This window comes from Cygnus atratus, chromosome 6, assembly GCF_013377495.2.
Source record: "Cygnus atratus isolate AKBS03 ecotype Queensland, Australia chromosome 6, CAtr_DNAZoo_HiC_assembly, whole genome shotgun sequence".
Taxonomy (NCBI): domain Eukaryota; kingdom Metazoa; phylum Chordata; class Aves; order Anseriformes; family Anatidae; genus Cygnus; species Cygnus atratus.
The window spans coordinates 19,620,305-19,644,964 of NC_066367.1; the positions used below are offsets into that span (position 1 = coordinate 19,620,305).

Here is a 24,660-nt window from a genome sequence, read left to right on the forward strand (position 1 = left end):
CCAACATTTCTGGAATTTTATGAATGAAGTTTGGATTTGCGTGTTAGGTTTGGGATATTTTTCTTCCTCTTTATTCTTTGACACTAAAAAAGCAAAGAAAAACATACTGCCTAAACTTAATTTATATTTGATGGTGTTTTCCTAAAGAAGATGGAGAAATCCACTTTAAAAATGCTTTCTAATTTTGTTCTGAGATACTTTTCATACAGAAAAGTACAAAAGATGTCTAGGATTACATTCAACCTTGCATTTGAGCATGTACCATATTGTCCATAAAGTTCTTTTTTGATATTTCTCTTGTATATATATATTGTTTAGATAACTATATAACAGGATTATTTAGATAACTTGCCCAAAATTACTCGAGCATTTGTTGAGATGATTCATAAACTCTCCCTCCCCCCGACAATGCAGAAAATAAACCCAATATGAAATAAAAATCATGAATAATCCTCAAATACTGCTACAGAGGATGTCTAAATGAAAATCTGCTGTTGGATCACTATGTTGTAAATGGACCACCATGCCAAAAAGGAATGAATCATGATCTAAATTTAATATTCAGATTTCGAGTGTTTTGGATCTGGATCTAAATCTGCAGCTTGAACTAATCTCTACGTTCTATAAAGAATCTAGAATTTAGTATGGTTTTGCCAGCACTTTAACTTTGTCAGGGCTAGAACGTTGGCCAAATGCTTAAAGCATGAAGGTACAGGTCAGCAACCTACCTTCTGTACTCCTTAAGCTAACAAAAATCAGCCTCTGGAATTCTGAAGCCCTTAGGACCTTGATTCTCTGTCAGAATCCAATGGCACCATGTTTCTGACTAGAACAATCATAAGTTAGGCAGGATACGGCACAAGAAACCCCATCCTCCAACAAAATCTGCTGTTGCTGATAGAAGTTTGCATTTGATGCTTACTAGCTTTTACTCAAACAAACAAACACAAAACATGACAGGTAGTTCTACATTTCTGCGTGACACATTCCAGAACAGAGAACCTTCAGGGATGCTCAGGAATGCATCACTAATGATTTTCTAAAACATTTTACCATTAATCAGGAATTCATTACCAGAAGCCATGTACAGGTCAGGGACAGTCCTGGACTTGAGCTGGTGGGAAACTGTCCCCCAACAAAAAAAAAAAAAAAAAAAAAAAAAAAAAAAAAAACAGAAAAGGAAATGAAACAACAACAACACTACTAAAAGGCCACTACTGCAAGACAGGCATCATTTCAGATGTCAAACTGGCAGGGAACACTTCTGAAAACATGACAACATCTGCAGATGCTGAGCACCTTGAGATCTGTCTCTGAGCTCTTCTGAAAACCTGTCTTGTATTGTATGCCTAAGAAAATGAAACATACAAAAGGGAGGCAGCTCAGCAGCAGCTAGTTCATGAGCCAATCAGTGATGGTGGCTAACATTTTCAAATGTGGAATCTGAGGTTGATTTTGAGATACAGGTATCTTTGACGAAACTGCTTTTTCTATCATTTCCAGAAAGATTTACTTTCCACATTTGCAGGAAAACAGAGTTTAGGTCATGGAGATGAGATCCAGTCAGCTTATCTGGAAAGAACACAAGAGATCTAGGCTCACATACCTGGTTTCATTCAGGCAAAACAGAAATTTGCTGCTGAAAGTTCAGCTACTGAGCTCTAACACCTCAGTCTTCATGTACGGACTATATAAATTACTGAATTAGCAAGACATATTGACAAAAGGAGAAACACTGATTCTTAGGGTCTGTCTACACATCTGTACAGTGTATAGTCACACTATCCTTAGCATCGAAAGTAGTTAAACCATAGGTGCATAAAACACTAGAGCAGACTAATTTATACTGAAAAAGATAGCCGTGTTTTTGGTGTCATTCCGACCATTGCAAGTATAACTTTACTCAGAAGCCAATGCAATTTGGACTTTTCTCATTTAAATGCTTTTGCAAATGTTATAAATACTCCCAGATTCTCCATTAGGAAGAATAAAGCTCATTTTGCAGGAATAAATTATTCCCAAACAGAAAAAAAATCTTTCAGTATGGATAGACGAAAATTTCTAAAGGGATGAGGAGGAAAAAAAAAAAAAGATTACACTAAAAAGTTCTGCCCAAATTCTATTTCCACTTATACCTTTATAAGTCACTAGTAACTATTTGAAGTTTTGAACTGCCCAGTACTTAGAAGCTGATAAGTCAGCAGAATCAAGCCCAATAGGTTTCTCTGAATTATTTCCATCACAAGCAATCACCTTAATGTTTGCTGTGATTACAGATAGGAAAGTGAAGCAATTAAAGGAAAGCAGAATGCTTTTATATCGGTTTTTGCAGTGGAACAAAATGAAAATTCATATTCAAAAGATTACTTCTACAAGAAATCACAGTGCAGTCTTGACAGAAACTGAAATTATCCAAGCAGGAAATTATGGAGAAATGTGAAGAAGACATAAGCTTTAAATCACAAGGACCTGATGGCGTTCATCTGAGGGTTTCTCTCCCCCACCCGATGTTCATTTTCAAGGCATGGCAACAATGCTGTTCCAAGTAAAGCTGATGCAAGGAGAACTCCTCTAGAACAATTTGTATACTTATTTCTTACACTGATGCAGCAATAACTGCTGGTATTAAGATGCTATAAAAGTGGTGGTTGGCTTGTAATGACAAACCCATTGGCACAGAGACGTTACATTTCAAGAAGTCACTGTGTGTTTAGGAATAATAAAAAGAATTTTGGAAAGTCATATAAAACAAATCCGTTTTCAGAGAAAAAGCAGCTACGCCTTTTTTTTTTCTTCATAAGCTTGTCTAAACTTATTTTTAAAAGCTACATTGATGGGGATGTCAAAACTTTCCAGGTAACCTACACAAGGCTTAACTCACCTTACCATTAACGAGCATTTCTTAGTATTAACTTAGCTCTCCTTCACTGCAATGCAAGCTCACCTGATTCTCAGTGGAGAACAATTTGTTCCTTTCCTCTTTACATCAGCTTCTCATGACTAGAGAAATGTTACCACATGTACCCTTAGTCTTCCATTTCCCTTATAATCTCCCTTTTTAGACGATGTTTTATGCAGCTGGGATCATTTGTATTGCCAAGGGATGTCCTCATTTTCTTGAAGTGTGGAGTCTAATACACAGCATTAACTGAGATCTTGAAAGTGGTGAGAAAATGTTCTGATGCACAGGTGATGTAGTATGTATTCTAATTGCTACTACTATTGGAGCAGTATGCCATCACTGACTAACATTCAGTTTGAGATTCCTTATAGCCCATGAAACTCTGCTTCTAATTCTAATCCAGTCCTCCTAAAATCTTACAACCATCACTAACTTAGTAGTGATACAAATTCAGTAATCAGACTCTACTTCATCAGTCAGGCCATCAGTCAGAAATAGATTGATTTCTGGAACTTAACTGATACATACTTTCTGAAGAACAGGGAATCAATGATAAACACTCTCTGCCTATAACTTTCCAAACACCTAAACCGTCATGCCCATGTATTTTTGTTCATACTTTAATATATATTACAATAATCAGACTTATGAAGCAGGTTTTTTGTTGTATGTTTAAATGTATTGCTATATTCCTGTGCATCCAACAGAACAAATCTGTATGTAAGTTTTCTTTCTGACCCTGAGTACTTTACAACTTATTTTTCACTTTCCAAAACTACTTACAGGAAAAGAAATGGAAAAGAATATTTTATTATTACACATTTCAATTCAATGGTATGTGAAGCCACAGTGAGGCTGCCTTCTCTAGGGAAAGATTACAAGCTACTGTGTTAAACATCTGCGCTATTATTCATCAGCCTTCCTGTTTCCTACAAGTTTCCTGTATGACTGAACAGCCATATGCTTAAAACACAACAGCCCCTAACAGCTACATGTAGAAGTGAGTCTTTTTATGGGAAGTAAGTTATTAGATTTAGTCCTAAGATTCTGAACATCACCTGTGAAATGCTCAGCAGTTTCAAGTCTCACTGAAATCACTGGAACCTGAGGCCATCACAGATAAATTTATAGGATTAGGCAAACGAACTGAAAAATTTGTTGGGTTTTAAACTGAAAACTACCAGCAATAGTGGCAGTTAAGCAATTCCAGGCAAAAGAAGGTATACATTTTATTACCTGATTATGTACAGCAATCAGAAGCGAGTGCAAGAACTGAATGGCCAATGCATTTTACATGGCCACCTTCAAGCTAAGTATATAAGGGCATTTAGACATTGATTTCAATATAGGTTCATTGACTGAATACCTTTAGAAGTCTGTATCTTTGTGCTCCACAGAGCCCAAATTCACCTCAACAGCTACTGATCCATAAAAAGTTCATGAGCCTCAAGGGATGTATGCTTAATCAAAATTTAGCTAATCCAGAAAAATACATTTGTCTGGAAAGCAATGAGGAATTCCAGAAACTGTCTGATGTAGAAAGGGAAGAAAACCATTCCTGGCTAACTACACACAAAACAGATGAAGTAAAAGTTTAAAGAGGCTGTCTGCCTTCAAACAAGTTTGTGTGAAAACTAGAATACTAAAAAGACAAAATGTTTAATTACATTGTAAATAATTGGAATTTGGGGTGCCCAAAAGAACTGATAATAGATTATTAGCTCTTGCTTTATACTGTCATTGCAGATTGGAGAACAAATATTAATGTAATCAATATCGATGTATTGATGTAATCATCCATAATTCTAAGGAGATCACAAGATCACCCCCTCTTAAGTACCTAACAGACAGAGGCAGCTGCTCACATGAAAGAAAATCAAAATTACAAAACTCATTGTTCCAGTAAGCAGCAAGGAAACCCAAGGACAGAGCCATGATACTAAATTGTAGCACGCTCATTCTTTTCACTGAATAACATTACCAAAAAAGAGTATTTATGTATTTTTTGTCCTTGTCCACCAGCCTGAACATTTTTTTTTATTTTTTTATTTATTTTTTAACTGAAAACAGACTACTGCAAGGGAGAGAAACTGGAACATTATTAACCTGGAAGGATGCAGGTGGTTACACCTGAACAAAATCATTTAATGCACCAAAGCATTTAGCAGACGTTACTCAATCTAAATCAACCAAAGTTCACACAGAAGCTAACATAACTCAATGTTCTGAGAATACAAAAAGAAAGCAGAAACACCATTTCAGAGAAGTTAGTGGTAATTTAAAAACGAAACAAAACAAAACAATAAAACTTTCTCAGTGGAATAATAGCATCCAATTACAGTCAAGTAAGTTACTGATTTCCTCAGAGAACTTGTAAGAGATGTAACAGAACCTGCATTAGTATGCTGTATAGAAAGCATATAAAATAACAGAAATAAGAACTGGAAGGAGCACTAAGATTTCCTGATGCCTATTCCACAGCAGGAGAGATCTCATAACTCTTAGTCACTGAAGCCTGCTAATCAAAGGAAATCCTCCAGCAAATGCAACCATCTTCCCTAGACTGCTGTTGGAGAGAGAGACTTTGACAACAGCTAAAGATCCAGCAGTTCCCTCTTCTACCCAAGAAGGTGCAGGGCAACGTTTGTCTGGAGTGAGTCCATTGGCAGGAAAAGTTAAAATATCCTTCTTCTACAAAGAGGAAAGCACCACTGTTAAGCCTAGGCTTTCTGCCAGTGACTTGGCCAACTGCTTTTTACAGCTCTTTTCCCTATCTCACTGCAGGTCTGCAAGGAGGTTTACAGACACAAAAAGGTACCTTTCCATTCCTGAGAATTTAGTAATGTGCTGCAGTCAGTTCTGAAATGCTGAGCACTTACAAGTTTGTCTGCAGTCAGGGGTATTCTGTGTACTTCTGAGAAGTCCATAGAAACTGGACAGCAACCCAGGACAAACTGCAAATAAATCTAACTTCACTTTCTTGGAGAACACTGAGATGACTAAGCTGGTAGGGGGACTGATTAACCTACAGGTGCTCATCTTCAGAAAATGGCACGTTCCCTAAGTGCCAGCTGAATCATGATGGCATGCCTGCTCCTTTCAGATTTTATTGTGTGGAAAATGACTTCTGTAGATAACAGACAACAAAGGATTCAACTCACCAGTGCTCTTCACAGCCAAAATCAGAGGTAGAGCAGCTGCTCATATGCTGAGGATCTGCTACACAGCCAGTGCTGTTTTTCAGTCTTGGGTAGTTTTTACGAACAATATATCCCCTGAAAGCTAAAAAACATAGTTATGCATCAGAGAAAAACTCTGCAGAGCTTGGAACACAGACTGGCACCTGGCTCTACAGTTCAGAGCTGAATGCCTTCAACTTTTACTGAACCAGTGGGCAGAAAGAGCACTCAGCACCTCACAGGGGTGCTTCAACATTTGCAATATTTACAACAGTTTGAAATTATACAGGGCTTTACTCTCACTGTTATAGTAACCATTTGTCACATCCCAGGGAAGGAATAGGGATTCTGAAAGGAGAACATGCCTAATTTAAATAGGAATGTATTTAAATGTGCAGTAGAAAATCATTCCCAAAACACCTTCTTTAATCACCACTCCTATGATTTGAGCTGGTTGGAATTTTACAGAATGAGAAGTTTCATCTGCTTTTATTGCAGAGGGGTGGGGAGCCAGAGGGAGATGCATTCAGTTAAAACTAGAAGAAATTATAATAACTTCTACTTTTCAGTGAACCGTAACCATTAACAAAATACTTAAAATGCCTCTCATACAAATGATTGTGGGGGGAAAAATCTACATAGATTGGACTTTATACCATTAATTAAAATTACTAGAAATACTAAACGAAGTAGCAAGCATGCAGTGAAATGAAATGACAAAGAAAAGGGCAATGAATAACATTTTGAAGATATCTACACCCTTTATTTCCATGGAGTGTCTCTGGATTTGGGTACCTAAATAATTTAATTACATCATTAGCTTTATCTAATGTGAATTCACTGGAATTCTTGACATCTGTGAGTAGTTAGTAGTAAACCTCCAGCATGAACCACAGATAGTGGTATATGCTGTACTTATGACAAAAGACTTTAAAAAGCATTGCAATATACAATTAAAACTGTAAATTTTTAAATTGTACTTATTTTAGGGTTTATATTAACCATTATTATAAGTAGAACTATCCTGATGAAACGGGAGAAAGGGCTGAATAACAGAAACTAAATGCAGCATCAATGTCACAGTTTAAGTGTTCAACAAGAAGTTGCAGTACAAGAAGGCTGACAGCTGGGAGGGAGAGGAGCTGCTTATTAGCACAGCAGGACTGCAACTTAGAAATTGTGAAACAATACGTAAAAGAAAATTGGAGATAAAGTTAGGAAATATTATGATTTTGAGGGGGGAAAAAAAAAGTCCAGGAAAAGCTTTTAAGCACACTAAACGCATGCAAAAACACTGGGTCAGTTTGTGGACTAATTACCAAAGGAAGAGGAATAGATCCTTATTATTGAGTGTCTAGAATCTAGGGTTAAATATTACAGTGGGATGCAGGATAGACACAGAAATAGAGTGCAGGACCACGTCATGCAGGATCAGCGTCAGGATAACAATGTAGATTACACAGGGAAAGCAAGAGGTAGAATAAATAGAGAATATAATAAAGAATAAATTGAGAACAGAGAAGACGACAGAAGATGAAGAAGCTTTCCCTGAATCTCATGCCTGTTATTTTATGAAAACAGAACCATTACTTACGTAATTGAGAAAAAAAATGTAGAATTTGGAATCTTGTGCTTATTACCAAATTATGGGATAACTGTTCTTTTCCTTTCATTTAATGACTCTTATAAATTTAGCTTGTCATTCTTTTTTTTTTCCATAATGAAAAGATAATGGAGGAAAAAATAAAGCTACCCTGATCACATCTGCTCTTTCCTTTAGGAAAGGCTGTAACTGATCCCCTCTTTTCTATTTTAATTCCTGTATAGTGTTAACAGCCTTCTTTCCAGCCACTACCTCCACAAAAACCTGCATTGTTGCACTTACTTGTGCAATATAAGAAAATAAAACCATCTGAATGGTTCAAGCTGTAGTATGCAATGCACCATAACAATCTAAGCTTTTCACTGCTACTGATGTTTCCAGGGTAAGAAGCAGCAAAAATTGCCTTTTAATGAGAGGTTACTAAAATAAATAACCATTCACTTTACAGAAGGCATGACAGAAGCCAGGCCTGCTGAGGTGTTGTACTGAATACTGAGCTCAGGTATCATGAGGCTGAGGAACTTTCCACCCTTAATAATCAGACTGGAAAAGTCTGCCTATCTGGTAGAGATGAGCCAAGCACTCACTTGCCCCATGTGATCAGGCTTCCAAACCTTAACTCTTCCCCACTGACCAGACAAGGAGCCTACTCTGATGTTGGCAGCAAAGACAGCTGGCCAGCAGCCATCTCTCTGCAGCTGAAACATGCTGAGTAGCAGTCAGTCTGTGGGCTACTGGAAAGATAAAGAAGCACTGAAATAAATGAACTAGTAAGATAAACTTCAGTTTTCTTCCTAGTAATTTCTTAACTTTCAGTTGTTTTGTGTGTATAAAAAAATCAACCCCAATACCTGCCATGTTTTTTTTTTTCCACCAGAAACTTATTAGTGACAGTGAAAACCATTTTGGCCTTTCCCTCATTCACTACATATAAACTGCTTTATCTCATTTTGTAAATGTAATTTTTATTCTGACTTTTGTTTCCATAAATATTTTCAGTACCAACTCCTCTTCAACTTAACCTTTCCACAAGCTGGTTTCTAATGTTCTTCTAGAGTACCTTGAATCATACAGGTAAATGGCTGTATTTTTCCTACTTTCCCTTCAACTCATGGGATAACTGAAGTAGCAGGATAAACAGACATCTCTCTCTCAAAAAGTTCATCAAGAATTTGTAGGACTGCATCTTTTCAGCATTTATTAACTGGATCTATAATGTTTCAAAGGAAATTCATATGCAGAGAATTCTACTGGGGGAGTCTGAGAGGCTGGGAAGCTGCTCCATCACAGCAATTTGCATTACTGACTGGTGCTGGTTTTGACACTAAGCACTTGGCTCAAAGAGTGTGAAATTAGCAGACTCATGTTGCTAGTGCTCCATGAACAATCACTGCATCATTGAAGAAGAATGATTACCAGCTGTCACCTCATTTTCACCTTATGCATTCTATATTCCAAACTTTACAGCAACAGTATCTTTAACCCTCATCTTTACATTGCCAATGATGACAGGATCTAAACTCAAAGCAACATAGGAATGGAGCTAAATTTTAGCATTCTTATTAGTCATTCGGTGTTAAAGAGTTTGCGTGCCACAACTTAGGACATACATTTTTACTTTTTCTACCGACCAGTTCTCACATGAAGCGAGTTTTCTGTCAGCTCCAGCGGGTAGCAAACCAAGAACATATTTACCTCTGGGAGTCTGAAGTTTGGTGTTTTGCAGTTAAAAACCTTTATTCTAAGATCTAAGTACTAAGGCATATACATTACATGCAAAGTTACACAATTCCAGATAGCAAAAGTCCAGGCATTTTCCCCCTGATTCCCATAGGAAATATATTCTTACAGACTGAATGGTGAAGCACAATGTAGAAAGATCAAAGCTAAACAATAACAGGTCTATGCAAGAAGTACGAAGAAAAGAGATGAAGCAGTATTTTAAAATAGTAGAGGGATTCATTTTCAGTTGTAAGAAATCATGTTAAATAGGCATTTTCTACACAGACACATTTTTAAGCTATATTATCACCTGAGATAGTATGTAAGAAAAACTTTGGAACCAAAAGCTCAGGTTTGCTGAATAGAAGGTGTCATCATAGTTTGTAATCAGAAGTTCATTTGCTACAAACAGCATATGACTTTCTTAATTTGCCTAGATAAAAGAGCATTCAGCAGCTTAACTACCAACATCTGAGAGGATTTGGAGTCCATGAATCTGATTCTTCACTTCATGCCAAATTAATTCTACTGAACAGTAAAAGAGATGGAGAGTCATGTTCTTTGCTGAGTCCCATGAATACTTCCCCTCTTTCACCTATCACTCTGGACGGATCTTGGATGATGCATTTTTAGTAGCAGAAGAAAAACACTCATGTCTTATGTTCTTTGGTGGAAGCATTACAAGAAAGCAAGTCACGAGTTCTCACATACAAGTGTTAGCGATCAGGGTACCAAGTAACTAATAGGAAGACTCGCCAAGGCCACCATCAAGGCTGGTGTCACTACTGCACATCATCACTTGGACATATGGGTTTTAATTACTCTGCATTACACTAAAAAGTTCTGTCTTGAGACTTGGCCAAAAAAAATGAAGTACAGATGACTCTGAAACTGTCAATATCAGCAAGGGAAAGGCATAGGTTTTCCAAGGCCTCTTGTCCCCTTCCTGATTTTATAAATGGCATGAAATCCTGTAAGAATGGTCTCCTTTCAATATCAGTAACAGGAGAGAAAACTAAAAGGAAACACACATGTATCCACACAGAGCCTAGCTCAGAGACGGGTATATTCTAGAAGTAAAGAATGACTGGATGCCCTAAGCTAGTACAGAACACAAGGAGATGGAGAAGTAAAGATAACCAAAGCTGTGCAGCCTGCACAAACCCTTCTGGTTTGACCTGTACGTGAAATCAAGGTAATACAATCAGTCAGTTCAGCTACCAGTAAGACAAACACATGCATCTCTTCAGTGGTTCTTAAACTGAGAATGTTATTAAAAAGGAAGAAAATGAATGATATAAAACAGTAAAACTGGATCTGTTACTTAGTGCTTGTTATTTTCAGGAATAATTAAAAATAGATGTATTTTTGGATATATTTATGAAGTGCTTAGAAATTTTTGGAACATTTTACTCATGCAGTTCATAGATCTTAGAAATTTTTTGAATGTTTTACACAGTTCATAGATCTTTACAACAGTATTAGCTGAATACATGCAGACACGTACATATTGACAGAAAAAAAACAGGGTTCAAAAAATACCTCCTTTTCTGCCATTGAAGTCAACATTAAACTTTGCTGATAAAAAACCCAAAGGTAACACTTTTATTAAAATCTAACATTTATTATAGATATGAAATAGTGTATTACAGTCATTCTGAAGCCCTCTCTTTTTTTTTTTTTTTCTTGTAATGGAGTAAATTTTGCCAGAAGCCCACATAAGACCTATGTAAATAGTGAACAATGCTGCACAGGCAGAAGTTGCATAAAGAAAGCAATGCAAAGGGATACTTCATCTGGTTTCCTTCTGAACATCTATAACATTTTTTTGGGGGGGTGTGGGAGAGAAAGAGAAAGAAAAGATTAAAAAAAAAAGAAGCACCCAAATCTTTAGCTCTTGATGAAGAATTTTCCGATACAATGTGACATATGGTGAGTGTGTGAGCACGTGTTGGAGGAGGAGACAGTGGCTCAATGGATTAGTCATTTGCCTTTCACCTCTGGAAGCATAGTTAAACTCAGTCCTGACCGGAGTTGCACAGTATATTCCAGATGGCTAAAGTGGGCCTAATTAAAATGAATTCAGTGATGTCACCTCAGATCTAAGTGAATCGCATGCACCACTCATTTGGCATTTTGGCAATGTCAGCTCACAAATGAAATAAACAGATTAAAATCCTCCCTTAAGTCTTTCAGGACAACAGTCACTCCACATAGAAATACATGCTATCATAACTAGATAATGTACTTTTATAATTCTATTATCTTTGTTGTTGTTTGGTGTTTTTTGTTGTTGTTGTTGTTTTTTTTTATTGTAATTAATGTATTATTCTAATACAAAGAAACGTTAAATGAGACTTGCATGTGAGGCAAATCAGTAGAGCAACATTTCAGTCAGATGATTCAGTGGATATACACTGATTTGAACCAGCTGTGAATCTGGCAACATAATTTTAAAAAATAATTTATTTTAACAAAATCTTTTTCTTTTTATGTAGACATAAATCAAAACAATACAAATCCCAATTACAAAGAAATACTTATACAGAAGTAAAAAGTATTGCTAATGCAAATACTACACAAAATCATTCTTCACAATTCCTCTCTAAGTTAAAAACTGGCATCTTCTAACCTTCACAGTTTGGAAAAGCATGACAGGAAGGGGCAGGAAAGGTCTTGTGTACCCTGTGCACCATCTTAGCCATGTGTCTAATAAGATCTGTGCATTCTGAGAACTTGTAATGTAGATATGCTGAAGTAGGGTAGCCTTTTCTTTCCCACCTCACTTAAATTCAAAAATATTTTATTTCCTAGTAAGGATGTTTTCTCTCATCTGAAATAATGACTTTTTTGTGTAATATTATACACTTAGGAAATGTAACCTCATGTATATTGTGAGGGTTGGTTTTTTTTGTAAGTTTGTTTTTTCTTCCAACATTTCATCAATGGATAGTGAACTGCTGGGCCCACAGAGATCTCCAGACCACCAGCTCATGTATTTGAAAGGCATCTGTTTATTTTTAAAATGCAAATGCAGCCTACCTCAAAGGCTGACTTGCAAGAAATGAACAATCTGAACAAGTCAAGAGGTTTCCAATCAGGAGCTGTGTTCCTCCTTTATATCAGGCTATGATCACTTGCTGTCAAAACCACTTAAACAATATCCTGGAATCTGAATGAAGTCCCCCCACAATTAAAATGAGCAGGATAATCCTGCAAGAATTATTCAGGCAAATCATTTTTCACACAGTTTAAAGTAATGATAAGGTCATTTACAAAAGAAATCAGCGCCTTTGAAATGCTGACTTGTAGACAGAGGACTGCCTGGAGGAGGGCCATAGATAACAGTGAAGACTGGCCTCCTAACACTACCCTCGCAGTCTTTGGAACTGATTCTGATGAAGAGAAGGCCCAATAAGGTTAATACCCCTACTTTGATCTCTGTCAAAGCGTACCAGCAAGAATTAATTTACATTTCAGATGAAAAAGGTTGACAGCATGAAAAGGCATCTTGTTTCTGGTATGTGAATGTGCTGTAATAGATCGGGAATTCTGAAAGGAAGTTCTGAGGAAGCTAAAGGGATAAGCCGAGCGGCTGCTTTTATTGGGAAAGAGATGAAAGGAAAACAAATTTCAATATGCGCTGTTCTGTAGAAACATGTAAGCCAAATGCTTCCTAAATTTCAAGGCCTGCTTGAAGATGGGGGTGGGGAAAGGAGAGGGAAGTACATATATTTTAATTACACGGTTTTGCTAATGTCTGGATGACAAATGCAAACAATAAATCTCATTGCCCAAAAGTGCTCATTTAAAAAAAAAAAAAAAAAGCAAAGGTGATCATACTGAAAAGCTGCCTTGAAATATACATTTACATTATAAGATGTGCAGGGAAGGGAGGGATTTGGACTTGCTATTGTCTCCATGTCACAAGGCACTAGAGCAGTGTAACATAAACAAGAGAAAGATTACCAGTGTATTTTCAAACCTGGAAAACGGCCACCATTAGCAAGCATGAGCTTTGATTTTAAACACAAAATGATTAGCATGTAGAGAAGAGGTCCTAGATAGAGGTTTCCAAAGGCAGACAGAAATGTGTTGAGGATTATTGTTATTGTACCTCATTGAGTGCAGTGCCAAAGCTAGGAGGAGTAGCCAGTGTAATTAATACAGAGGTACGCTGTGTCACTCTTAACCCTATAGTCCTAATGCTCATTCACCCAGACTGGTCACTGAAACTGTCAAGTGCCAGGTTACAAAGGAAGACTGTGTGTGTGGTGGTGGGAAGAGTGCTAACAGCATTCCTCCAGCGTTAGGTCCAGAGGGCTGAAAAGGACAGAACTGTCCAAATTCAAGGGTGTGCGTACCCTCCCACTGCCTCTGCCGTGTTCAACACAGTGTCTCAGAGATGACAGGAAGAAACACAGCTCTGAATCTCTTCCATGTGTGCAAACAGTAGAATAGATCATTTGCTTTCTCTAAAGAGTTAGTAATAAGCATGAATCTCCTACATGCCTAAGAAATCTGGCTGGATAAAATTCTAAGGCAGAATGTCCCCTACAGCCTCCAAGTGATACTGCTACACAGCAGCTGCCAAGAGAATCTGAGTTAACTCTCATCTTAAATACTGCTAATAGTGGGAAAGTGAAGGGTCAATTGTTTCACTTTCCTTTTTATAGCAAAAGGCTATCATAAAAGTCAGGAAATCATAGCTCAGGTATGGCCAAGCATGAATGTTGCAAATACTCCAGAAAACAGTTGCATGTGGTATTTTAAGATCTGGTCTCTGTGGTATCATGAATACAATAAATGACAACACAAAGGAGAGGGTGAAGGGGAAAGAATGCTTATGCAGTCCCTCAGTGCTTGCTGTACTAGGAAGAAAACATTTCTCCTTAACATTTCTCCTTAACAGTTCTCCATTGAATAGAATACTCTGCATTTGACCCTAGAGCTATAGTTTATGATTATACATAACTGTATGCACACAAAGCTGTAACTTACTATTTTAACCTAATGTTAATCTGTTCCTTTCTGTAACCAGATTGGTATTCTACTGTCTGCTGAAAGTCACACTGATACTTACTTTCAGAGTAGGAAATTTAGGTAAAAGAAAAAAAAAGTTGGATTTACTGGAAATGGCTTGACAACAGAATAAAGTAGAAGAATATTTATAACTCTTATTTTTCAGACTAACTTCAGGCTATATGATAAAGAGTAGAGAGGTGACAGTTTAAAGAATTATAGCAGAGGCAGAGGCAGCTGGTAGAATAAAGGTGGTACCTTGGTTTATTTGGAAACACATTTGATACAACTCTTTTCTGATCAGCTACAGTCTTTCACCTGGGGTTGGACAATGAAGGTGTATTACACTGCATCATATGGAGGCTGCTTCACACTAGCAGCATGCGAAAACACCATTGAGTTCACGGCACTGGTTCTCATATTTCTGTGCCATATGGTACCCTGCTCTTTACTAGAGACCTGCACAGCCCTATGGGCCTGTTCCTCCAATAATCTCTTTAAAGTTATTCAAATTCATATTGATATGGCTGCATAGGAGTCTGGAAAAGAGTCAAAGACTGGCCAAAACTGGCAAACTCAGCAAGCAGTTGAAAGGGAAACTTGGCAACCTGCCAGGACTGGAGCTTAATACAAAGAAAGAGAAATGCAGGTCCAGTGCTTCCAATCCACACTTTCAGTCAAACAAATCCAGTGCTTCATACCAGCTCTACACATGATTGAATCATACTGATTGTGCTAAGAAGAATCTTAAAAAATTAACTCAACAGCTTTTAATTTGTATATTTTGATTGCAGAAAGATACTCAGAAAAATCCCTAAGTATCCTGTCACCTATGTCATTTGATACTGAAGAACAAATAATGTTTTTGACAGCTTTTGTTTGGGCTGTGTGTATTTCTCTTGGCTATAAACACTGACACATGAAATCACCCACAGCAAAATAGGTGTTGGCAACTGAAATAATGTTTTAATTACCTGCTTGAATATGTATAGCAGCATCAGTTCTTCTGTTCCTTATTTCCTTGTACTTCCTGCGAGCTTCATATCCTCTCCAGGCTAAAAATACAAAACCATGTGCTGGAAATTACATTTATTTAAGGAAGTGCTACAGAGTCTACAGAGTCAGAGATGTGCTGAAACTTTCATCCCTTCTGCCACAACCACTCCAGCCCCCACTCCCAGTACCTCTTCCCCACCCACCCACATGTTGAACTCTGGGTTCATGACTGCAGCATTCACATCCTTGCAACTTCAAACACCACTTCACTCATCCAAATTTTAATCATCACCATGTGCTCACTGATGTCCTAATCCAAAAGGCAAAGGTCCATGATAATTCTGCATCATCAGTCAGCACAAGAACTCCCCTTCTCACACAGCTCCCCAAATTCAATATAAGGAAGCCTGCTAGATTACTGGAAATCAGCTTTTTATGCCCACCCCATGACTTATGTTATCTGTAAGTCTGGTACACATGAGGAAGGAGAGAGGGAAAAGAGAGAGGGGGCCAAGATACTGCATTTCATCTATGTGCTGCATGCTAGTGTAGACACACCTAACAATATTTTCCATTTGTGCACAGGAATCACATCCAAAATACTAAAATATTTAAATAAAGACATTACTGAATGCTAAGATGACACCTTAGAAGTAAATCAATAATATTTGCTTCAATTAGCTGGAGAGAAAAGTAACTCTGGTTATTTTGATTTCATAATAAATTATTACATATGAATAAATAATGTGCATACAATTTTACAGCTTGAAATGCCAACATACTCAATGAAATAGGGAATGTGAATATTTACCTGACTGTATGGTAACAGCACTATTTTCTCTTTTCTCTTTGACTTTCTTGTACCTCCTTGCTCCAAGCCATCCCTTGATATAGGCTTGCATGACCACCACTCTCCCTATAACTTCTCGCAGGAACAAATTTAACTGTTCTATGTGGTAATACTTTAGAAAAACCTGAAATGGAACAACAAATTCAATATTACATGTGGGTAGTAGCATCACCCATTGTATTTTGCTTTTTCATTAATCTTAGGTCAGCCTATTTTAGGGCACTGTTGCTGGGAAAACTTGTAAAATGCCAGTTCCTGATATATATCTTGTGAATTAAATATTTGCTCTCAGTGTGTTTGTGGAACTTCGTTACTGCACTGCTTATGATTACCCCATTACAAAAACAACAACATATTTACCCCTTTACAATGTAAATTGGTCAGGGGGATGCTTTCATATACCCACAATTTTGAAATACAGACTTTCTTGATAGCGGAAGGATAAATCCTGTAGTATATTTGTTTTTAGACAATATTGTCTAACAACATTCCACTTCAGAAGGCAAATCCTGTGAGTAGTTATACACACTTTACCTGGGTCTTGAGCAGGAAATCTCTCCTTGTTTTTCCTTTGTGCACCATAAAACAACTCAGGATACAACATAACTTTCTTTTCACAGAAGTCAGCCACGCCTTTTTAAACCATGATCAAAGGCTCTTTTATCAAAGAGCCAGAAAATCTCACCTGAATTTCCACAAGTAATGTACTAACCAGGCCAACAGGATGGGCCAGAGCGTGAAGTTTCAGTCATGCCATGATTAATAGCAGGAGGAGCTTCAGGGGGACAATACCACAGCAGACACTGACAGATGTACTGTCCTTACCAAGGCAGCCACGTGCAAAGCACACTTTGGGGAGGTACCCAATGCACCTTTCCTCTTGTAGCATGAACTCAGCTAGCTTGGGAGGGCAGCAGTGTAACCTGGGAGGCTAACTTACTGGAACAAATTCCTTGCTCTTTTCTTCATTTATGCAGTACTTTGCAAACCACTATTAGACATGTTTTGTGCTAAAAGGACACTATCCTTGATAAATGTTAGCGCATTCTACCTTGGTTTTCCCAAGAATCCAGTTTTCTAATTTAGATTTCTCCAAAATGGCAAGACAGTTTTCTCTGCTACCAAGGGGAGTCTCATGTGCCTTGAAAGCAAGGTAGTAATACCTGCAAAGCCAAATGACAAAGAAAGAGTTGACTCAACAACAAATATATACTTTCACTGTTCTTCTCTAGCATAGAGCTGTATCTCCAGAACTCATGGGCCAAATTCTTACTTATACTCAATACTCTTTTCATAAATCAGCTGTCCTGGACTTATATTTGAAAATATACATGGCAAAGGGAAATAATTTTTACTAGGGTGGTGACAAGAATCTGCTGCATTGTAGAGATCCCCATCTGGGGTACATATAAAGGTCTTTCACAAACCAGTACAACTTAGGAAATACCCAAGGTTGCTCTGAATTTTTCAGATGAGTGAAAGAACAACAGAGAAAATGGAAAGTGATAGAAATCAGAGTACAAGAAAGGATGGCAAAATAAAACATTTTGCATAATGTGTGTAAAATAAGCACACCATCTACAGAGTGGCATACTTCTGCACAGTTACATATGCAAGCTATACTTGCAAATCTGCAAGTCTGCTGAACAAGCAGTTACTACCTGGTATTCAGTGGACCTTTACAGATTTCTGAGTGGGAGAAAAAGTCAAATAGTAATATCCAAGAAGGAGAAAGACACCAAAGATATGGTATTCATGACCTGAGGTCCGTTTCTCATGAGAAATGCCAAGAGAGGGTATTCCATCAATAGAATCGTTCAGTATGTTAGTTACTTGCATTGCTCATTTTTCACAAAGAAATGTAAGTGGCCTTGGCATTCTTTGGGAAACAGAGGTCCACTTAAGAAGTCCGAGGGTTCTTGAGCTTGTAACAAGATCACCTCCATCAATGGCACCTAGGTAATTTCCATTTTCAGTATGACTAATAGAACGACTGCAGATATTCAGTCTGCGAAGAGAAAGGCTAGTACTAGTAGGGCGGGCAGTACACAGTCTGTATTAGTGATAATGACTGAATATTGATGCTGAGAGGCTGCTACTGTGTGCGAAAAATAAAGATTAGTTTACAGTAAAAACAACTCTCATATCAATCTTAATTTACAGAAAACAGGATGCTCAGACTGCCTGAATACTCACCTGTGTTTCATACCTCTGGAAGAGGTCATATTTATGCATAATTAAAACAATTGGCATTGCTACCTTATCAACAAGGATTTTTACCAATGCTGATGGTTAAACAAAACTAGCAGCTATTTTAAGGAAAAAAAGTGAACTCCTCTTCATATGAATTTAATCATTTTTAATATGCAGAAGGATTTCTGTGGTTATGTAAGTCATTAGGCATCGTGTCTTTTTTCTGTTTGATTGGGACAAACAATTAATGGAATGATTACAATGAACTTTAGTGGCCTTCAGATCAGGCCCATGGTAAACAACATTGACTTTTGTTTTGTTCATGTTCCCTTGTTCACATGAAATGAACAGCCCCTAACAATTATGTGAAATAAAATTATGGTGCAAATAGTTAATGAAAAAGGGATGTAAACATGTTTGAACTGAGCAGACATGAGGAATGACTGCAACAAGCACTGCCTGTAAAGCCACCATGCGTTTGTGAAGGATGTTTTTACAGTATTTAAGTCACTATTGCAGACAATTATGTTACGTAACAGCAAGACCATGGACAGTTAGTTTAAAAATTTAAGGTTATTTTGCCACAAGTACACAGCTAGATGGTAGCAACTGCCACCTCATCTCTCATTTATGAACCACCATGTGTCTTCTTGGTCTTTATTAAGTTACACTTCTGCAGAAGCTTCTCTATTTACTTTGTGTTTGAAAGGAATTGGCAGGTTCAGCAAACTGTTATCCTAATTATTAGCATGGGGAAGAACCATCATCTGTTCCTTGAAATAAAGAGAGGAATCTGACCAGCGAACCTCAAAGACAGATTCCTCTGCAGCCACACAGAGGCAAGAAAAAATCCTACCTCATACTGAAGAAAATACAGAGAAGCAATTATAAAGAATGGAAATAGACTTTTAAGGCAATACTTTTTTTTTTTTTATCAGGAGAATATGATTTTCAAATATTAGCTCCAGTTAATCTCTGGAGATTAGCTCCAGTTGTCACAAGAAAGAAAAAAGAACCACTAAAAGTCAATAAAGATCAAAGGGGAACAAAATGATGTCTGAAGGAAGAAGCACTGGAATCAGTCCTGGACCAGAGACATAGATACTTACCAAGTGGAAACATTGCCCACTCTGAATAATGATAGGAGATTATGTATTACCAAGTCAAGGTTTTTAATGCAGTAATTTTCTCAATAAGATGATATTGCAAATTCTTTAACCAAGTCCTTCAAAATACTAACAGTCATGGCATTTAGCAGGTATGGAGAAATGTGGTGGATTTAAAAGAAAAAAAGCACATTTCCTCCACTTTATTACTCAACTTATTGATGTCTGTTTTCACAACACAAACAACATTCCAAGTTGCACTAATAAAACTCAGATTTAAAATATACATACCCCAAACAATTTGCAATAGTGTGCAATTTTATCACATGCTTGGCAGATATGTCAGGGAAGTTGCACCGATTATGAATTGCTTTTTGATTCAAAAGCGTTCAGATAGCCTTGTCATTTACACATATGCATAACTTAAGCAGTTCATTTCCTTTCTTAGAAGGAAGGATGATTCAAGTCAATGCTAATATCAGTTTTCTGCTTGTTCATACATCTTTTAAGACATGTTATAGTTTAACACCATTGAACAGTTTTTAGATAGCGCTAATTCAATAAAATAGTCAAGGAAACCCCCGTAATTTTTAAACCTTACTGTTTTATCAATGACAAGCAAATGCTTTGTTTTCTACACAGTCCGTTTTCATGATTAAATCACCAACTACAAATGCACACGTAATTTGACTTTATGTGCTCACTGTATCATAACATACCTCATGCCATATAGGGTCAAAAAACTATTCTACCAAATCTAAGATCTTTGTATGGCAATAGACCAGATTCAATATTTTGGAGGAAGGTAAAATGTTTAACCTTAATGTATCTGGTGAAAGTTTTAAAATATTATACATGGTGAAATGGTAGTGAAAACCAAACCTGTGGGTGAACTACAACTATGTTCATTTTGATTTAGTGGCCTAATTACATTTCTATCATACTTATGTAAATCCACTGTACTGAGATTACAGAGAGCGACCTCTATTTACATCATTTAACCTACAGAAGAAATCAGATCCTTAACTGTAGAAAGGTAAGGCTAAAAATATTATTCATTTCCACATGGGATGAAAGTTTCACAACTCTACTTTTTTATTTCCACATTTGATTTTGTTCTTCCAACAGAAAATACCATGGTCCAGAACACTGTAGTGATCTTCTAGGTTAAACCAATGTTTTTATGTCTATTTAAAAAAAAAAAAAAATCTAGTCCTTCATGTGTTGTTACATCAACACAGAAGGTCTTAATGAAAGAGCAATGAGCAATTTAGTTTTACCAGAAAAATACAGGTAATTTAATTGTAACTGACACTAGATTTATATTCAGACATTCATATTATGTCCTAAATGCACAAAAATACTCTTGAAGGACATACACTGTGAAATCTACCTTGAAGTATTTTGAATTCAAGATAAAGAAACAATTTTACACCCTGTTTTGGAAATAAATACAAGGGTGAAAGAAAGACTTAATATAGAGAAGAAAGAATGATAGTCTTACTCCCGAGGCAGCTTGCTAAACTGGCTGCAGGTTAAAGTAATGCTGTTCCTGGTGCTTAAATAAGGTACCATCTAAATGGGATCTTGGCACTGGTTTGCTACATTTAAATATAATAATAGCCATAAGGACTCTTACAAACAACTTTGCATGAGATTGGAGACATACTGGTGGACATGAACAAAGGATAAAGTTGGTAGGATTTTCTTCTTCTGATGCACATGGTAACTCTTACTAACAATCCTGAGTATCTGAGTGACTATAGAAAAAAAATTATCCTGGTCATAATTAAGAAACTGTAGTGTTTCTGTGTAACTGGTACTACTGTTTTAAGTACTATATGATTTCATTTGTTTTGAAGTAAAGACAATAAATCTTTACGTGCCATATCTGTGCAAAAACATTATTTTTTGAGTTACCCGTTCTGCTTGAAAATTCGCTAAACATGAAATATTCAACTATGTTTCCTAAAAGCATTTGACTAATCACATTCCCAGTAGCAGTAAGAGAGAAGTAATTTCCCCTCAGAAGAACTGATTTCTCAGCTGATGAAACTCTCTTTGAAATTATGTATTTCTTAACCAATGGTTTTTATACTGCTCTACAAACTATCCTGCATGGACATTGATAATATTCTTGTGCAAAACATACATTAGAGTGGAATTAACTGTACTTAACGGTAATTAGGCATAAAAGAAAGTTTTTTAAAAGTTGAATTTATCCCCAGATAAACAATTGCAAAGCTAGGACATGCAGACTTAAGGTTGAAGACATCCAAGTATGCTAAGGCATGGAAAACTTCAGAATGATGCCATGTGTTAACTATCAGATTATGGTCAAGACATTTTAGTGTTGGTGGTTTTAGCTTAGATAAAATGATTGCAAACGAACAGTTCAATTTCTCTCCTCTCCAACTCTTAATGGTGAACTGTGGAAGTGATCACTGAAGAGCATTTAAACATGAAAACATGACAGAAACATCTACAATACTCTTAAAAAACACCTATAATACTCTTCAGTAAAAGATACCTAACACATGCTGTAAATCATCATATAATCATAGATCAAGGAAATACTCCCAGAAAAGCATAATTTAGTCTTTTCTGTATATATAATTTGTAAGGGATTGTCAGACTTTTCTCTCCCAGAGGTTTTGGACCTTCTCTACCCTGCAACTCTTTACCAGTGTTCTGTGGATGACAGGAGTCTAGAAAGCAGATGTGGAAGACACAGTAGATTATCATATGTGAAGTGTACAGAAATAGTATACAGATCTGGTGAAACCTTAAAACCACTAAAAGAAATAACAAACGCTTCCATGGATTATAGTAAGATCAAAATACATAGGTTTTCCAAGTTTTGTCTCCAAAAATCACTGGAGGATTTCGGTACAGATTAGACTCAATGTTAAAAAGTTTGCATTTAGAATGTACCATTGTAAGAGTAAGCATTTATTTTTCTCTGTAGCAAATCTGTTCACTACTAATTTAATTCAGTGCTTCCCTGATTTTTAATAATAAACAAGACAGAAGAGATGTCAGAAGAAATGCAACACAGAGAATTTAGAGACTGTTTTGGTACCAGGTGTACCAACAGTGACCTTATGCAAATGCGCTCTGTGAGATTGAAAAAAGCAGAACCAACCTTATTGGGATCATTGTTACAGTAAGATCACTGGTATTGTCACGAGTGTATGATCTGAATAACATCACCTGGCTATTAAAAAGAAGATGGCACTCATAGGAAAAGCGCACCCTGCATCCTAATGCTGTACAAAGAACTTTAATGCAGAATGTAAACTGGCAGAGAAGTACAAAGAAAGAAAAAAATACAATCCTTATATGAAACTTGTACAAAACTTCTCAACACACTCCTGTGTGCTTATGAGGCACTTGATACCTGACAACATTTAGCACCACTAAACTCTCAAGTCTCTTATCTTTCAACGCACGATAGAGTATATGCTGCATTACAAAGACCGTATACAGCTGGGGGATATGTAGCAAGCACACACCAGCACATTACATCACATCATGTGAAATTCCAGGGGCCTGGGCACTGGGATATAGCAAGGAGTGTCTCATCTAGTGGAACTTTCAATGCAGGTCCCCACTAAAAAGCACACCTCCCTCAGCTGCTGTGCAGTGCATGGTCCCTATGTGCCCCTGCAAGCCAGGCACACCTGGCTGCCTGAACAGATTAATAACCTGTGTCTGAAACCTGGGATTCCAGCCTGAGAAAGGGGACATGGTGCTTTCACAGCAAACACATAAGACAGACACATGACGGTATGGGGTGTGAGACAAGGCCAGTGAATTGCCTAAGACTTGGTAAGTCCACAGTGTTTACAGGGGCTGCAGATTACATTTTCCTACTTGAAGTAAAAGAATATGTTTGTTTATATACATAAAACAGATGATTGTACCCTTGGCTAAAGTACCATTGCATGAATGAGTTACAACTAAGTCCTCTCCTCACCACCTGTTTTTTAACCCAATACACTAACTTCTAGGTTTGCAACACTGTGAAATCATCTGTTCTACATGAAAACAGAAGACAGTAAAGAGTAACATTTTGGAGCTTTATCTTTTGTTTACTTCCCACCTGATAAACCCTGAATGGTACTGTTGACTGCCTTTGATTGTTTTGTCCTCATATTTCCTGCTAAGAGTTTACAAAACAGCATTATTGAACTAGCAGATAAGAAGCACACCTATTTGTTTAATAACATCAAGGGAGAAAAAGTGCTGGCTCATCCATTTTGTTGTTAAGTTACTCAAAAGGATCAAAATACCAATTAACTTGCTTGCTTAGAAAATCTTTGATATCCTCAGATTTACTGACATTTTGAAACTCTTGTTCCTACTTGCCTAATGTCTTTTTGATTATGAACAAAGAAGTGCCAATCTGTTTAGCATTTGACCTGTTTTCTCAAACATTTTTATGTATTCAACTACTTACTTCCTAAAAACACTTGACTAGTCATGGCTCTAAGTGGAAGAAAAAATGTTTCCTCTTCTACCTTATTTAAGCAGTGCTCGTCATTTTTTTCTAGAGTATAATGGAACAGAATTTGTTTAAAAATAAAGCTTTTACTGAAAAAAGGAGCAAGAATAACGCCTCCCACCCCTCAGTTATATTCTGAACTCAGTCAGAAAGCCATCTATGCTGGTGGTCAAATTGCTAGATCTCTACCCACTTCCCTTGTATTGACTTTCTTTCCTGAAGGAATTGCACCAGGTTGAACTAAAAAGTTGGGGAGTATCCAACAAGAAGTTAAACACAACTTGCCTTTATCTGCAGGAACGGAAAGCTACAGTTGATGCTGCTTTTATTACCATTACTTTTCAAGGTTGTACTCAAATTCAGTTCATTTTTAAATGAGAAAATTCTTCTGATAAGAGGAGGCCTAATTTCCTCTCAATTTACACTAATTTCAGTGGAGTTAATCTTTGTTCACTTATGTGTAAATTGGATAAAAGTTAAGGTTAATAATTCCCCCTTCAGCCTCTTTGGGATGTTGCAAAGATGTGTTAGTGATCACAAAAATTAATCTCTTTATTAAAACTGCTTTCGCATGGTGTGA

The 24,660-nt window shown here is 36.9% G+C and overlaps 1 protein-coding gene across 1 annotated transcript in view; it reads right to left on the minus strand.

Moving 5' to 3' along the window:
* Positions 1-24,660, minus strand: part of MYO3B (myosin IIIB) — a 192,291-nt gene that overhangs the window by 42,971 nt on the left and 124,660 nt on the right. The window contains exons 27-30 of the mRNA XM_050711421.1: positions 17,326-17,437; positions 16,236-16,398; positions 15,403-15,483; positions 6,064-6,184 (exon numbers count right to left, since the gene is read on the minus strand). Coding sequence (XP_050567378.1) covers positions 6,064-6,184; positions 15,403-15,483; positions 16,236-16,398; positions 17,326-17,437 — 477 coding nt within the window. The remainder of the gene's footprint in view (positions 1-6,063; positions 6,185-15,402; positions 15,484-16,235; positions 16,399-17,325; positions 17,438-24,660) is intronic.